Genomic DNA, 15675 nt, shown 5'->3' with positions numbered 1-15675 from the left:
ATTTCAAATTTCCCTTAGGCTTTTTGGGCGGCTCGGCGAGGGCCCCTGCCGGCGGGAGGCGGGAGCGGCCGGGCGGCGCGGGGCTCCGGGGGTCGGCGGAGCGGGCCGGCGCGAGGAGGCCGAGAGGCCGCCGGCCCGGAGGCAGCCTGTCCGGGGTCGCGGCCGGCGGGGGCAGGGCCCGTGGCCTGGCTCCGGGCGCGGATCCTGGGTTTCTCTTCCCCCGGCCTCCGGAGGCCCCTTGGAAGAAGTTCAAAGCGCGGGGGCCTCGGGGGCCCTGCGGGCGGCGTGCTGGGGCCCGCGACTCCCAGGGGTCCCCATCTCGGAATCCCCACGTGGGTACGCGTCCCGAGGCGCGCCATCCCCGGGGACCCGGTGTCCTTTCCCCGCCCTGGCCTGGGCGCCGGGAAACTCCTGCAAAGTTGCCAGGCAGCTCTCGCCGCCGTGGCGGGACATGGGGGGGCAGAGTTAGCCCCAGACCCCGGGGAACCCGGCATACTGGTGTGAAAGTGGCTTTCGGAGGTGGCCGGCTTTGTGTATTTGGCTGTGAACAGACCCTCCCTCCAAACGTGAAGTGGGGGATATCAGGAGGGGCTGAGGCCTTCGTGGGGAGTTGGGGGGCAGAATTGGTTAGGGTCGTTGCGTGTTAAAAATTCCACCCATGCTGGCATATTCAATTTGGATGGAGTTCTTGTGTCCAAATGTTGATTCCAGAACTCCAGAAACCCCCAGTGGGACCTCGGAAAGCCCTGGTCGTGTGTTTTAAACTTCTCGGCTCCTTGGGGATTGAAGGATTAGATTTAGGGTGCCATCCTGGGAGAGTTAACGCTCTCGGAGCCCCCATGAGCGTTCAGCCGCTGTATCACTTCAAGTGGTTTCCCCCCCTTTAGGCGACAGGCTTTGTTGCCAGGTAGGATTTTTGTCTCCCAGCCTTCTTGATCCACAGTGTCTAGGATAGGGCAGTAGGTCTCTTGCCAGCCTGAGGGAGGCCAGGGAACGAGGCTTGATCTGGGATAGTTCCCCCTGGGTCTTGCATTGGGACCGTTTGTCGTGTGGGTCCTGGGACTCTGTAGCCCTGTCCTAGGCTTGCGAGCACCTGCATTCAGCCCTAGTTCTTTTCCCAATAGGGAATACCCCGAGGCGTGCCGGGGTCTCCAAGGGTCGGGCGTTTTGGTAGGGGCCCACCCCCCTGCCGGTTTTACTTTGCAGAAAGCCGCGCTCTCCCCGGCCATCTGCATCCAAGATGGACTCTCACAGCGGCTCCTCCGCCTTCCCTGTCATCATCCCTCACGCCCTCCAGCCCTGCCTCCTGCTCACTGAGTTGCTAAGCTGCGGCCTGGCCGGCGGTGGCAGTGGCGGAGTTAGACAAAGCCCCCGCCTCCCCCGCCCGGGAGCCCCCCCCAACCGGCGCCCCAAGTGGCGGGAAGGCCGCCAGCTCCCCAGGCCCAGGCCGCTCTTTGTCTGGCGTGGGGGTGGGGAGCTGGGCCTGGCCCCAGGAGCTTCCTGGCCTCTGCCAAGCCCTCCCGGCTCTCTGCACACTGCGTTCATTGTCTGAGGTGCTCCACACCGGCTGTGCTGACGTGGAGCCGCCTCCCTGGCCTCCCTCAGCCCAGGTCTTGGGGAAGGAGAGGGCATGAGTGGTGCGGAGGACCCCTCCACCATGACTCCCCAGGGGAGCAGACACCGTCCCCCAAACTGAATATAGCGCTGGCTTTCACACAGTCAGGTTCAACTCCAGTCCTGCAGCCTCTGAGGTACAGCCTGAGGTCCTCCACAGTATAGAGCTGTTTCTCATTCTTCCTCTACCCCAGCCCCTAGGGCTATCTCCAACGTTATCAAAATGTAGCAAAAACCTTCTATTGGGTTGTATGGCCTCAAATAGGTGGAGAAACTGAGGCCTGGAAGGGCCTTGACGGAGAGGTCCCACATCCAGGGACTGCTGGGACAGACCCCAAGTCCAGGAGAGAAGATGTGACAGGGAGGTGAGAAATAGTGAAAAGCCTGACGTGCACAGGATTTCCCCCTGGGCCTTCAAGGATGGCCATTCTATTCCTACATGGTGCTGGCATCGTCTGAAGGCTGCAAGTGCTGGGTCTTCAGCATTTAGCTCCTAGCTCATGCGAGCCCAGAAAGGGCTTGACAGCCTGTAGTGGGCAGGATTGGAGCCCATCTCCAGGCCTGCAAAGGAGCCATCTCTGAAGGCTTGGGAAATGGAGTTTGGCCGCGGCGGTGAAGCCAAGGTTGCTGAAGTTGGGGCCATGTCCGTAGTATGCTTTACTCAGGAACCACATTTATACTTGGTTCCTAAACCCGGGGGGACAGTCTGTACCAGCGCTGCTCCCCTCGCTTGGGCAGAGTCAGGCGCTGGGGCTGCCAGCTTGTTGCTTAGCCACTTCTGTGCAGTGTGGCTCACCCTGCCCAGGCCCTGGGATTCACGGCTCCTCCCAGCTCCAGCAGACCCAGCTCCTGAACTTCCTTCCTCCTGCCCCTCCCCTCGCCCACACCAAGTGAGCAGCTGGTGACTTGGCCAGCCTGGCACCAGCTGTCCATCCCCGGGGCCAAGTCGGCTGAGTCCGCTGTGTTCGTGAGAGACAGTTTGGCTCTGGGGGCGGTGGTCGGACAGCTGCCGAGGAGGACTAGGTAAATTCTCCATGGTTACTGCTGTTTGTAATTCGAAGGACATCCTTTACCCGCCTAATGGCCACTTGGTTGCCATTATGGGTCTGCATGCTCCAGCCAGGGGCCTCCTCATTGCACATCCAGGAGAGCTGACACTCTGTGCTGGGCTCTCACCCTGCTTTGTTCTACTGCACCTGGGTAGTGCTCGAAAGTGCTGGGTTCCATATATGCGGGCTTAAGCCCCTCTTTTTGGAGTATAGAGCCTTGTGTGTGTGTGTGTGTGTGTGTGTGTGTGAGAGAGAGAGAGAGAGAGAGAGAGAGCGCTGCGATGCATCATGTGCATCTTGCATGACACGAGTTCCGTCTCTCTTTGGGAAGGCTGAGGGGCTCCTGAGGCTCATGTGTCTGAGGCACAAAGGCTGTTCTCCAGAGCCGTGCTTTGTGTGCATGTAGCACACCTGTCACTCTCTGGGGTTCTGTGCCTTGGTAACTTTGTGGGTTTTCCTTGGTGTATTTGTCCAGCAGAGGTGGGTGCATAGGAGCACAGATGTGGCTGTGCTTAAGAAATTCTAGCCCAGGTTAGACCAACCTTGTAGCTGCCAGTCACAGGAGGTAGCTCAGCTTCAAGTGAGTGGGGTCTGAGATGGGGTCAGCAAGGGTTAGGCTGGACACCGCTGTCAGCTTCAGCTCTTTTGGAGTCGGGTGGTCGGGCTAAGGTGGGCTGTGTCTTCTGAGGTACTGGGTGTTTGGGAGTGGCTGCTCTTTATGGACTTACTTTCATTCATCTAGATTGGTTCCCAGGCCATGACGGTTAGAGGTTGAGCTGAGGTCTCTGTCCTGTAAAACAGAAGTTCACGAGGGAGGGTCCCGGGTGGAGGGGAGCTGGGATGATGGCCTGTTTCGGTACCCACCGCCCTCTGGTGCAGCTGTCCCAGGCTGCGGATCTCTGACTTCTCTCTCTCGCTGCAGGAAACGTCCACTCACCTTCTACCAGCATGGCGACCTCCTCTCAATACCGTCAGCTGCTGAGTGACTATGGGCCTCCATCGCTAGGCTACACCCAGGTGTGCACGTGTGGGTGATGAAAGGGCCCTGGGGGCAGCGGGAACACTAAGCGGATAAGGACCACTGCTGTTGGAAGGGATTGAGAGGACAGAGGTAGATCAGAGTGGTCGCCGTGTTCTCCTGTGTTTCCTTAGCCATGGCTGGGGCTTGGCTCCCATTATTCACTTGAGGGATTAGAATGAAGGGCGATTGGGACTGGTTTAGGGGCACGTGAGGGTTAGGTATGGAAAACAGGAAAGGGCCACAATAAACCGAGCTGTTTGAGCTGCCAGGTGCATGTCTCTGTGGGTTGCTTTGCTTGTTCCCCGAACAAGTAAGGGCTAACTGGTGTTGGACCTCTATGCTGTGACACAGGAGTTGGCAACAGCCTATTTGGTTATGGATGTGGTCCCAAGTCAGCTGCTAGGTTTATAACTGGTTCATTCTTTATAAGACCATGAGCTTCTTGGAGACCCAGATCTCTTTTCGGTCACGGTCAGGAGGCAGCTGGGTGCTTCTGTATCTGAGTGGAATCTGCAGGGGACTGCAGAATCTGCTATGACTGAAAAGGTTTCTTGCAACCCTGGTTGCTAACAGAAAGATTCTTTCTGTGGGCCAAACCCCAGCCAGAGTTCCAGGGTTGCCATGGAGGTCTCTGCTTGGCTAAGGGGGCTGTGTCCAACCTCCAGCCATGCCCCGACAGCCTGTCCTGTCCCAGGAGGAGAAGGAGGCACGGGCTCGGGAACGGGACAGGCTGAAGAAGCGGAGGCGGCGGGAGGACGGGCTGAGGCGCAGCTTGGAGCGGCAGCGCAATGCCCTGGCCATGCGGCGCCGGCGCTGGGAGAAGCGGGAGGCCAAGAGGCGGATGTGCCAGGAGGCCGAGCTCCAAGGCCTGGCTTTCAGGCTAGGTGGCGAGGCTTGGGAGTGGAGGCAGCAGAGGCAAGAGGAGCAGGCCAAAGTCCTGGACAGAGAGCTGGCCACCATAGTCCAGCTGCGACAGGAAGAGGAGAGGCTCGAGACAGGGCCCTCGCTGATCTGGGTGCTTGCTTGGGCCATATCCTGGAGATAAAGGCTTTCTGTGGGGAGGATGTGGTGTGTCTGATAAAATTTTAGGCTCGTCCTGAGTCCTTAGTGATTGTTGAGGTCTTTCAGGGGTAACCTCTGTCTCCCACTCTTTGTGGACACTTGACTTCTAGGAAGCACCCCCTCTTTGCCTCATGGATCCAGTGCTTCCTATACTTGTCACTTTGACAGCCAGATCTCTTTCCTGTGTGGATGGTAAAGTGGTATTTCTGGATGGAGCTGGCATGTTTTCTGAGTTGGGGACAGAGGGTGAGGATCTTTTCCCTGGAGTTATACCTATGGGACATGCTGCAGCTGGGGCAGCCCTGGGAGCCCAGGTCTAGGTCACTTTCCTTCCACCTATGTGGCCACTGGGGTGGGTCAGTCCATCCAAATCCTTGTTTTCTGGTCCTAGGGAACTGGAAATAGCCAGGTGCCTCAGAGTAAATATGCAGAACTGCTGGCCATCATTGAGGAGTTGGGGAAAGAGATCAGACCCACATATGCAGGGAGCAAGAGCGCCATGGAGAGACTGAAACGAGGTAAGCAGGGGACATAGTTGGGGACTGAATGTTGCTCATCACTGTTGGACTTCCTGAAGCTGAGCATGCAGTCCTGGATATTTGAGAGTCTGAGGCAGGAAGCCAGGCTAAGAGGTTTCCTAGGGAAAGCAATGAAGGTGGTCAGGGAAAGGTCCCTTGATCTTGAGAAATGTATGCTGCTGCTGCGGCAACCATAGAAGGTTATGGCGGGGGAGGGGCTCGTGGGGTTTCTGAGAAGGGCAAGGAAGTGAGCCAGAGAGGTTCTACTGGCCTAATGGAGTTCTTGTTCCCCTTGTGTCCCTAAGCTCACCCTTGTCTGTGCGCCTATGGGGCCACACTATAGGCCCCTTAGTGCCTTTGACTGCATAGGCCACTGGGTGGCTTTGGGGTCAGGGTTCCTTGGTGTCTGTACTGCCCACTGCTGTCACGTCTGTAGTATGGCCTGTCCTCTGGTCTTTGTAGGGGAGCATTTTGAGATTTCCTTTTTTGGATTTAAAAAAAAAAATTTGGCAAAATATATATAACACACAATTTAACATTAAATGAAGTTCACTCATTTTTTAATAATCATCACACTGTATCCAGAACCTTTTTATCTTACAAAATTGAAACTCTGCTCATTAAAACTGCTCCCATTCCCCTTGGGATTCTTTAGTGACTGAAAAAGGGAGGGTGATGTCACAGAAAGCAAGGGACCCAGGGTGTTGAGTTGGGAAGCATGTGCTGAGCCATGTCCTACCTCATGACAAAGCTGCTGAGGGAGAGGAGTTCTATTTTAGAAGTTGTCATAGGAGCCAAGGCCCTGGGTTCATTCATGACTAGGAGGCACCTGGTTGATTAAAAACATCGCAGAATGACCTGGGAGAGAGTGGACATGGCCTGGATCACATGTCCCTGATCAGGGACAGAAGGCTGCACTGAAGTCACACTTCCCAGTCATAGCTAGGCCAGCTGAAGGACAGGCTGCAGCCGAGAGAGCCAGGCTTTGCCCGAGTTCATGTGATCTCTGAAGAAGGCGACTGACTAAAGCTAGACTGGGTATAAGTGGGGATAGGACTGGAGATGGCAACTGGCAGAGAGAGAGATGGGGTCTCTGGTGGTATCAGCACTGCTACTTCCACAGCAGAAGGAAGTGAGATGAGGTAGTTCGGAGAGCTGCAGAGCTGGTTCCACAGATAGAAATTTTTGGGAAGATGCTAACCTGTGAATCTTAAGCAAATTTGCATTCACCCCAAAAGCCAGTGGATTAAATTACATATGGATGTACCAAGTGGCCATTTTAGGGTACATTCTGGGGAAGCTGCTGGCCCTACAGGAATGGGAAGAGTTTGTGTCATCCAGCCATACATGTCACATCAGTGTGACAAGATTTGAGGCTGTCCTCCAATTCATTGAGAGTCCTGGGACTGCAGGTGGGAGCAGCCATGCCTGGGCATAGCATTGTTTTTTAAAGAAAGGATAATTATGTTGCTGGCCTTGAACTCCTAGGTTCAAATGATCTTCCCTCGTCATAGCCTCCAGAGCAGCCTGGCCTTTCCAGGTATTTGGATGTAGACCTTCCACTCCCCTGTAGAATGAAGACTTTGTGGCTGAGGTTTAGCCAGCAGGTGGTTTTCCTTCTCTGTGAATTGACTGATGCCAGTCTCTGCTTTTCCTTACAGGCATCATTCATGCCCGAAGCCTGGTTCGGGAGTGCTTGGCTGAAACAGAACGTAATGCCAGGTCCTAGCCTTGGCCAGTCTGAAGGCCCATCTTGCTACTCCATGGAGATGCGAGGCGTTGTTCAAAATGGCAGTAGTTCTACGGCGATCATTAAGCTCTGAACCCACACTCAAAAGATTGGGAAGACATTTTGCAGTTTCTGACCATGTGCATTTTAAGTAGTTAGGAATGACTCGGCTCTTTTCTTTCCAAGCATCTGAAAGACATTTGTGAAGCCACTTCAGAGCAAGCTATTGTTTGCCCCCCAAATACCAGTGTCCCCTTTAATTTCCCTCTGGATACATTTTCCATCTGCATCACCCCAGTTGACTTCCTTTCCATGAGCTCACCTGCCTGAGGACTTGCGTGCACACCACAGCACCTTTGCTTGGTGGCTGGCCTGCCTGTGTACAGCGTAGACCCTGCTTCAGGGAGCTTCTCTGCTTAAGTATCTGCATGACTGAGTGCTTTGAAGTCAATCTTAAGAATGCACAGGTCATAAACACAGAAGAGCAATTACTCAACCTACCGCTCGCCCTGCAAATGTCCATCCTGAGACCGTAGATCTCAGTTCCATGTTTACTGTGAGCCGATCACAACATCTGGAAGAAAACGACTGAAACTGTTGCATCTTTGTATTTATTACTTGATGTAATAAAGCTTATTTTCATTAACAGTTTGTATTAAGATGTTGGGTCCTTGGGGTCTTGAGTGCTTGCTTTTCTTTGGGGGAGCAGAGTCTTACAGTCTATCAGTGACCATGGCCTTGAACTCAGAGTTCTTGTCTTGGTTCCCCAAGTATTGCAGTCACCACTGAAGCTCCTGAGGGAGGGCCTGGCCATATCTTCTAAGGGCATTTCCTGTCTGGCCCAGAGGCTTCTGTGCTGATGCCTAAATCTCCAGGATTACAGAGATCCACAGGGCTGACAAGACTATGGCGGACAGCTGTGGCTGCTGCTACCATATTCACAGGTAGGTGGTGCTCCAAGGATCTCTCTGCTGGGGACCAAGGCTCACTCCTTGAAAGGCAGAGGCAGGAAGGTCACATACTTGGTGCCACAACAGGATTACATAGTGAGGCATTGCCTTAAAAACGAGTATTTTTCATAGTGTAGTGTTCTCTAGTGCTGAGGAGAGTCTGTGCTCTCCACAGAGTTTGGAGAGTATTTGCTTTATGAAAACTGACCCTGCACTGGGTTTTGTCCTGGACTGGATGAAGACAAGTGTCAGATGTGCAGTCAGTGTTGCAGGCGAGAAGCAAAGAACCCAAAAATAAAAAGTTCAAAGGCTGATGGAGGCGGCCCTGGGCTTCCCTGCATCTCTATAGCAGAGAACCAGTTTGCCAAAGGAGAGAGACTGAAGCTGCTCTTCTTGGCGAAGTTCCAAACTTGCCTTCCTGTGGGCCTGTCCCTTTCTAGAGCTGCTCAAAGCAAGGCTGATGAAGGAAGAGCCTTGGTGTTCCAACAAGGGAGCCCTGCTCGGCGCATCCCAGGCAGTTTTAGACAGCTCCCAGATTTACCCAATGCAGAGCATGTCTATCCTGGAACAGCCTGACAGCCTGGGGCCTCCTGCACAGGTGAGGCAGGCAACAATGTGCCTCCCCTCACAGCATTGTCCCTTCTCTTCCAAGACCAGGTCTCAGTATGTAGCTCTGGCTGTCCTGGAGTTTGCTATGTAGGCCAGGCTGGCCTTGAATTCTGGGAGCAATTACATGCTGACTTGGCAGAAGCAAGCAAGCTTGCTGGAGGCAGCCCACTCACTTTTGCAAGGCTGACCAATGGGTGTATCCCTGGTGTAGGCAAAGCCCCGAGGATTTTGCCTCAGGACTGCTTATTGTTGCTATACTGCCTTTCTATGCTTGTCTCAGCTGGCATGGCAGAGACCCTCACTGCTTACTGCTTCACTCTGTTGGGCAGATCTCTGCAGATTATTTTGAAGATTACCTTCATAGTGCTGTTTAAATGAATTGATGATTTCATAACCCTTGATGATAATTTGAAAAAATTTCTGACTGGATTCAAGTAATTTAAAAACTTCTGCAAAAACCTAGGTGCTCTGTGGACCTCCATCTGTCAAGCACCTGATTTACACAAGTGGGAGAACAAGATTGCAACAAATCAAGGAGATATATTCATTCTAGGTTTAGTCCAAGAATAAGGCCCCAAGATAAGATCCTAGAAAAACCTTAACAAAAAAAAAACTTGCTTTGAACACATAATGTACATTTGAAATAAAACTTCTGCTTTGAACTCATAATGAACATATAGATAAAACCACTGCCTTAAAGTTATAATAACAGTATCTACTTAGATATTAGGATCAACAGTCCTGCCGAAACTCCCTTTTTATGTAATGATTGTGTATTTTTGAATGAGTTAATTTTTCAATAGAGAACCTTTGTATTAGACAGTATAAAACCCAAGACAGAATTAAACATTTGTTGAGGTCACCTGCTTCATCCGAAAATCTGTTTATATGTCTGACTGTATATATTGTCTATATGTATATATTTATACCTCTATGTTTACATGTATGTGGATGAATGGTGTCTTTGGCAAGGAGCTCCCTTGTTTTGTCTATTGATTGTATGTGTGCATGTGTGTGAGGTTCACAAAGATCTGCTTGCTTCGTCTGCCAAATGTGTGTTGTTTTTGTATGCTTCTAAGTCTTGTAAGTTTAGTAAGTGATAAGTCCAGGGTGTTATTGGGACTCTAGCCTCCAGCAAGCTGCCATTCACTGCCGAGCCGTTAAGTTAAAAAGAATTCATGTTTTTCTTTTTGCAACTTCCTGTATTTACAGCAAGAAAGTGTCAAGGCTGTAGCTGCTGGTACTTAACTGACTAAGACCCTCTGCTGTTAAACAATAAAAAGTTTTAGCCGGAGAGCTGTTTTTTGTGGATAGCTCAATTGTTAAAGCTTCAGACCCTGACTCTGAAAGTTCAGGGTTCATTTTCCTGCCACCTCCCTTTTCTTTTGGAGGCGCTTGTGACCAGCAGCCTCTGAGAGTTAAACTATATATAGAGAGACCCAAATAGCAAGGCTACCAGCCTGAAAGATTAAGAGTTAAAGTATAGAGAGAAACACCAGCTACCAACTGGTCATCGCCAGTGCTGCGACCTGCCTTGGTTTACCCTGTGTGCTGGAGCTGGTCTCTAGCACTTGAGCTAAGAGATGAGGCCCGCCTCTGCCTCCCAACAGCTGGGATTAAAGGCATGTACCACCTTTGGAGTTCTAATAGAGAAAGTTACCAACTGGTTTAAACACATGAAAAACCATCTGTAGCCTTGTGTGGTGGTGGTCGGTGATCCAGAGACAGGAAGAACTCAAGGTTGGCCTGTGCTATGTGAGACCTTATCTCCAAAACCAAGACTGTAAGGTCCAGTGGATGATGATGGAAACATTAATCAGGTTCTGAAAAAATCTACTTGCTCATATACAGGGAATGAAGAACTTTTGACATACATGACAAGTTCCACTGGCATTTCTGTTGTGATAAAATGCTCTGGAAGAAAGTAATTTAGGAAAGAGGAGTTTATTCAGCTTACAGCTTCAAGTTATAATTCATCACTTCGGGGCAGTCAGGGCAGGAATTCAAGCAGCTGGCCATAGCACGTTCACAGTCAAGCAGAGAATATAAAGGCATTGTTACTTGCTCTTAGCTGTGTTCTACAGCAGTCAGGATTCCTGCTTAGGGAATGCTGCTGCCCACAATGGGCTGGGTCTTTCTAATTCAGTTAACAATCAGGACAGTTCCCTCACATACCTACAGCAATCGAGGTAAGTTCTCCTTAAAACTTCCCTGGTGATTCTACTTTGTCTGTTCAAACTAGTAGGCACAGCAGGTAACTTTGTAACATTCTGCTGTCATTTTCTCTTTACCAGAAACAAAGGATAAACAAGCCTTAAGACAGCTCAGCAGTGGCCCTAGAGTGGACAAGATACTACTAAATGCTATTTATTGTTTGACTCAACCTGCTATAAAGATGGGCTTATCTAAGATTGATTATTTATATGGTGTTCTGTCTGCATGTATGCTTGCATGCCAGAAGAGGGTACCAGTCCTCATTATAGATGGTTATGAGCCACCATATAGTTGCTAGGAATTGAACTCAGGACCTTCCTTAGGAAGAGCAGCCAGTGCTCTTAACCTCTGAGCCATTTCTCCAGCCCAAGATGGGCTTATCTAATATCAGCACCTTTTCAAATTGCTTTTGCCTTAACCTTTTATTTTTGTGTTTGATATGTGGGCACATTCACACTGTATGTCAGGAGGTCAGAGGGCACTTTTGTGGAGTCAGTTCTGCCCCTCCACCCTTTGGTGGATTTTGAGGATCTAAACTCACGCTGTCAGGCTTTGTAACAAGTGTCTCTGCACACTGTCAGCCCTATTTTCCACCTTTTTAGCAGATCAGTGTATTACTAGGTGCAGAGGTATGCACACTTAATCCCAACATTTGGGATGACCGGACAGCCTCCTGTCTGGAGGCCAGTCTCAAAAACAGACATGTTGCATAGCCTTGCATCATCTTAGAATATGGGAGGGGCACAGGAAGATCAGGAATTCAAGATTATCCTTGATTCCACAGCGATCAAGGCCAACCTGGGACACATGGGATCCTGTCTCAAAACCAAAGAAACACAAAGGGGGATATTTTTGTAACCACTTCCCAAATCAAGGTGCTTTGCCAGCCGCTCACGAAGCAGTGGCAATTCACAGACCGACTACTGTCCTCTTACTGTAGTGTCCTTCTGTGTGCCATACAGTATCATTCTTTACATTTATCGACTGTGTATATTTGTATATGTGACACAGTGCGTGCAGAGGTCTGAAGACAACTCTGGGTCAGGCTTGGCAGCAAGTGCCTGACGGGTCCCCTCCCCAGCCCTACAGTTTTATTCTTGGAAGTGTATCACTATTGGCTGTAGTCAACCACTTAAAAAATTGACGGCTGGCTCTGGAGAGATGGCTCAGTGATTCAGGGTGCACACTGCTTTTGAAGAGGACCCAAGATCAGCTCCCAGCGCTCAGGCTGAGCAGATTACAACCTCCTGTAACTCCAGATCTAGGAGGATCTGAATCTTTTGGCCTCAGTGTGTACCTGCATTCATGTAGACATGACCCATACCCCACATACACAATTTAAGAAAATCTAAAACTTTTTATTTTTTTCGTCTCTCTTGAGACATGGTTTCTTTGTGTAGCCTTGGCTGTCTTGGACTGTGTAGACCAGGCTGGCCTCAAACTCACAGTGATCTGTCTACCTCTGCCTCCCCAAGTGCTGGGATTAAAGGTGTGCGCCACAAGGCCTGGCTAAAACTTTGTTCTTTTAAATCTACCAGTGTGATATTTATTTTTAAAAGGTTCTTAAAATTATTTATGCATGTGCATATGTGTGTGTATGTGCCGAGTGGAGGCCAGAAGGCAGCCCTGGATCTCCTGGAGCTGCAGTTACAGGCAAGAAGCTTGTAAGTAACCCTCTGAAGGTACCGGGAACTGAACCTGAGCCTTCTGCAGGAGGTGCGAGCCATATCTGCGGCTCCCACTTCTGTGTTTTTGAGACGGTCTTACCATGCAGGAAAGGCTGCTGCAGAACTAGCTGTACAGATGAGGTTGTTCTGAAGCTTGCAGTAATCCTCCTGCCTTAGCTCTCCCAAGTGCTGAGACTGCAGATATATACCATCACGCCCACTTCCAGAACGCTTTTGTAGATGATGTTATAATGCTGGTGCCAGGCACTGCCGCCATTACTGCCAGAAGCCTCCTGACACACCATCAACATTAGAGCTTTTCTCCGTGACTCGCTTCCCATAGTTCTTTCAGTAACCTCTTCTTTTCTAGAGTCTCCTTTGCTCTTTTCTTCCTCTCTCGCTTTCTCCTCCCCGCCTCGAGCTTCTCTTTGTGAACAGGGCTGTTTTCACCATTGTAGAAAACATCCACTTTCTCCTGGAGGATTTGCCGAGCTATCTTTCTGTTTTGATCCACAGATCGTGTTTGGTGGCACTGCAAGAGATGATGGGCAGGAATGTGAAGATCACGGGCGTCAGGAGAGGGACAGAAATTCTAGCCCCTCAGCCCACCCATTCCTGTCACAGAGGGCCAGGCCGGGCGCCTCGTGTGCTGGCACCAAGACCAGAGCCTTCCCGCATGCAGCCCTTGGTGCCAGCGGCACACTCTAGTTGTACCACGCGACTCTCACTTGAATAAGTACAAATGTGGTTTTGGCCAGGCGTGGAGGCAGAGACAAGGGGATCTTTCAGTTTGCGGGCAGCCTGGTCTACACAGGGATACCCTGCCTTTAAAAAAAGAAAAGATTTTTTTACTGAGAAGCAACAACAGCTTAAAATATTAGTTTGTTTGATGTGTATGAGTGTTTAGCTTGCATGTGTGTCTGTGTAGCACGTTCATGCCTTGGAGTCATGGAGGCCAAAAGAGGGTGTCAGATCCCCTGGGACTGTAGTTACAGCTAGTTGTGAGCCACCATGTGGTACTGGGAATCAAACCTAGGTCTTTTAGAAGAGCAGCCAGTGCTTTTAACCAGTCAACCATCTTTCCAGGCCCAATAACAGCTTTCAGACTAATTCAGGCTGTTCCAGAGTAATTCTGAAAACGCTGCCTGGAGTCTCTAGCTTGTCCAGGGGCAACCTCTGCAAAATTTATGTGCCATTCACACGGGTGGATCCATCTGGAGGACCAGGATGATGCATCTTTACTAACAGCTTACCACAACATTCAGTGTGTGAAACTGATGGTGGTGAGGGCCTAGCAAAGTTGATGGGCTGTGGATGAGGGAGAGAATTCCAAAAGGAAAATCAAGATAGTACCAGGTGCAACAAAAACAGCTTTCGGAATTTTCTTTTCCTTTTTAAAGATCTATTATGTACACAGTGTTCTGCCTGCATGTGTGCCGCAGGCCAGAAGGGGGCACCAGATCTCATTATAGATGGTTGTGAGCCGCCGTGTGGCTGCTGGGAATTGAACGCAGGACCTTTACAAAGAACAGTCAATGCTCTTAAGCTCTGAGCCATCTCTCTAGCCCCCTGGAATTTTCTTATAAAGGAGTTTCTCAAGAAGGAAAAGAAAAACAACTGAGGATTTTAAATTACATCATCTTGGCTCAAGAAACTGGCCATGAAGGAGCTACGTTGAGTCTGGACTCTGGCTTTGGAAGGACTGTGGACAAGTTCCTTGTCTGCCTCAGGCAATGAGCACCTGCTTACAGGACTCAACGAGTAAACATACAAGGTGGTTTGGAACTATCTTTACTCCTAGTGGTGAAGTACCTGCTGTTGGCTTGCCTGTGCGTTCTCTGACTTCATGCTCTTTCAAGGCTGTGTGCTGCTTTGGGGTCCTATGGAGGTGGCTGGCTAGCAGCTCTACTGGCCTGGCTGGTATTTCAGAGGCAGTGGGTTTGCTAGAACTCTGGGCTAAAAGTCACTTGGCCACTTCGTACATGTACAACTTGTTGGGAGCTGGTACCACCCTTGACCAGGACCTGCTTTCTTTAAGGAAGAGTCACACTGGCAGCTACGAAGGATACTTTGTCTTCTGAGTCAGTGAACTTTGCCTCCATAGAAGGGCATGTGTTAAGAGACATTTGCCAAAGCAGGGCAGAGGAGCATGGAGGAGAAACCTCACAGCTGAGGTCTGAGACAGCCAGCCAGCAGTACAGTCTCATTAGTTCCATGCTGCAGAGCAGGGCTGGCTTGGGGAGCAGCAAGCTAAGGAGACCTGCCCTAGCCACAGCCTCACTTCTGGTGACACAGAGAGCAGAATTCAAGGGCAGCAGCAAAGCCCTGGCTACAAGACCCTGGCACCAGGTTCCTGAGACTGGGTGGCAGGGTCATCTCCAGAGGAATCTTGGGGACACCTGCAGTGCCCTGATGATACTGGGTTGGCAGAGTGTGCCTGTGGCCGAATGGGAACGCCCTCGGCTGAAGCCTGCTGTGGCTGCAGACCTGGACCCCCTCACTTGCCTGGCACCCTACCCCCTTACCTTGACCACGAGGCCGGAGGGTACATGTTTGAGCACTACACAGTTGCTGGTTTTGTTGGTGGCCTGGCCGCCTGGACCATGTCCTTTCACAAACTGTTCTTCAAGTTCACGCTCATTCAGGGGAAGCAGAGCACGACAGTCCTTCCTGCCTGCCACCTGCACTGCAGTGGCAGCCACTCCTGGAAAGAGCAGTGCTGGCTTCCCCGGAAGCCTGATTCCCTGACTCCCTGAGCATGTCCTGACCAACGGTGCAGGCAGACGCAGCAAAGCCCAGCTCATGGAGGACACGGGGTGGCAGGACCTGGGTGGAGAAAGAACGAGGCTGTCTTTTTACTTTGCTCTCAAGATGACACCCTGGATTCAAACACAGGTTTTTATACAAACCCCATGAGGATCCTTCATTCCCAGGGCATGTAAGGGACAAACAAAGGCAGGTGACTCAGCAAGGCACTCCTGTCTAGACTGGAGTTGCCCACAGTTCTGTCCATGTCCTGTCAGCTAATACACATTTTCTTTCAAGCCTACAGGACCTGGTATTCTTATCTAAGTCCTGAACAGGGCCGACCCTGCTTAGCTTCCAAGACTAGACGAGATCAGGCACGTTCAGGGTGGTATGACCAAAGACTACACATTTTCTTTTAACACACCAAAAATACCTTCAGAGCACCTGGAGGTGCTAGCTCCTCAGGAAGGAGTATTGAGTGTGATGTTTAAAGG

The 15675-nt window shown here is 50.9% G+C and overlaps 3 protein-coding genes across 3 annotated transcripts; 1 reads left to right on the top strand and 2 right to left on the bottom strand.

The window, feature by feature from the left end:
• Nucleotides 1-14: 14 nt before the first annotated feature.
• LOC129675883 (proline-rich protein 2-like) lies at nucleotides 15-494 on the bottom strand. The gene has a single exon (XM_055606019.1). The coding sequence runs from the start codon at nucleotides 492-494 to the stop codon at nucleotides 15-17; it is 480 nt and encodes a 159-aa protein (XP_055461994.1).
• A 3091-nt stretch (nucleotides 495-3585) lies between these two features.
• Cdk2ap1 (cyclin dependent kinase 2 associated protein 1) lies at nucleotides 3586-7641 on the top strand (the record flags this gene model as incomplete). The annotated part of the gene is given in 3 exon segments (XM_055605851.1): nucleotides 3586-3680; nucleotides 5138-5264; nucleotides 6926-7641. Coding segments are annotated over 3 exon segments (290 nt in total), but the record flags the coding sequence as incomplete, so codon positions are not given.
• Nucleotides 7633-15256, bottom strand: Mtrfr (mitochondrial translation release factor in rescue). The gene is made up of 3 exons (XM_055605850.1): nucleotides 14959-15256; nucleotides 12534-12965; nucleotides 7633-7984 (listed from the first exon to the last, which is right to left on the bottom strand). The coding sequence occupies exons 1-2, from the start codon at nucleotides 15235-15237 to the stop codon at nucleotides 12744-12746; spliced, it is 501 nt and encodes a 166-aa protein (XP_055461825.1). The 5' UTR covers nucleotides 15238-15256; the 3' UTR covers nucleotides 7633-7984; nucleotides 12534-12743.
• Between the last annotated feature and the right edge of the window lie 419 nt (nucleotides 15257-15675).

This window comes from Psammomys obesus, unplaced genomic scaffold (assembly GCF_907164565.1).
Source record: "Psammomys obesus unplaced genomic scaffold, mPsaObe1.curated_primary_1811, whole genome shotgun sequence".
Taxonomy (NCBI): Eukaryota; Metazoa; Chordata; class Mammalia; order Rodentia; family Muridae; genus Psammomys; species Psammomys obesus.
This window is presented reverse-complemented; position numbering and strand designations above follow the sequence as displayed.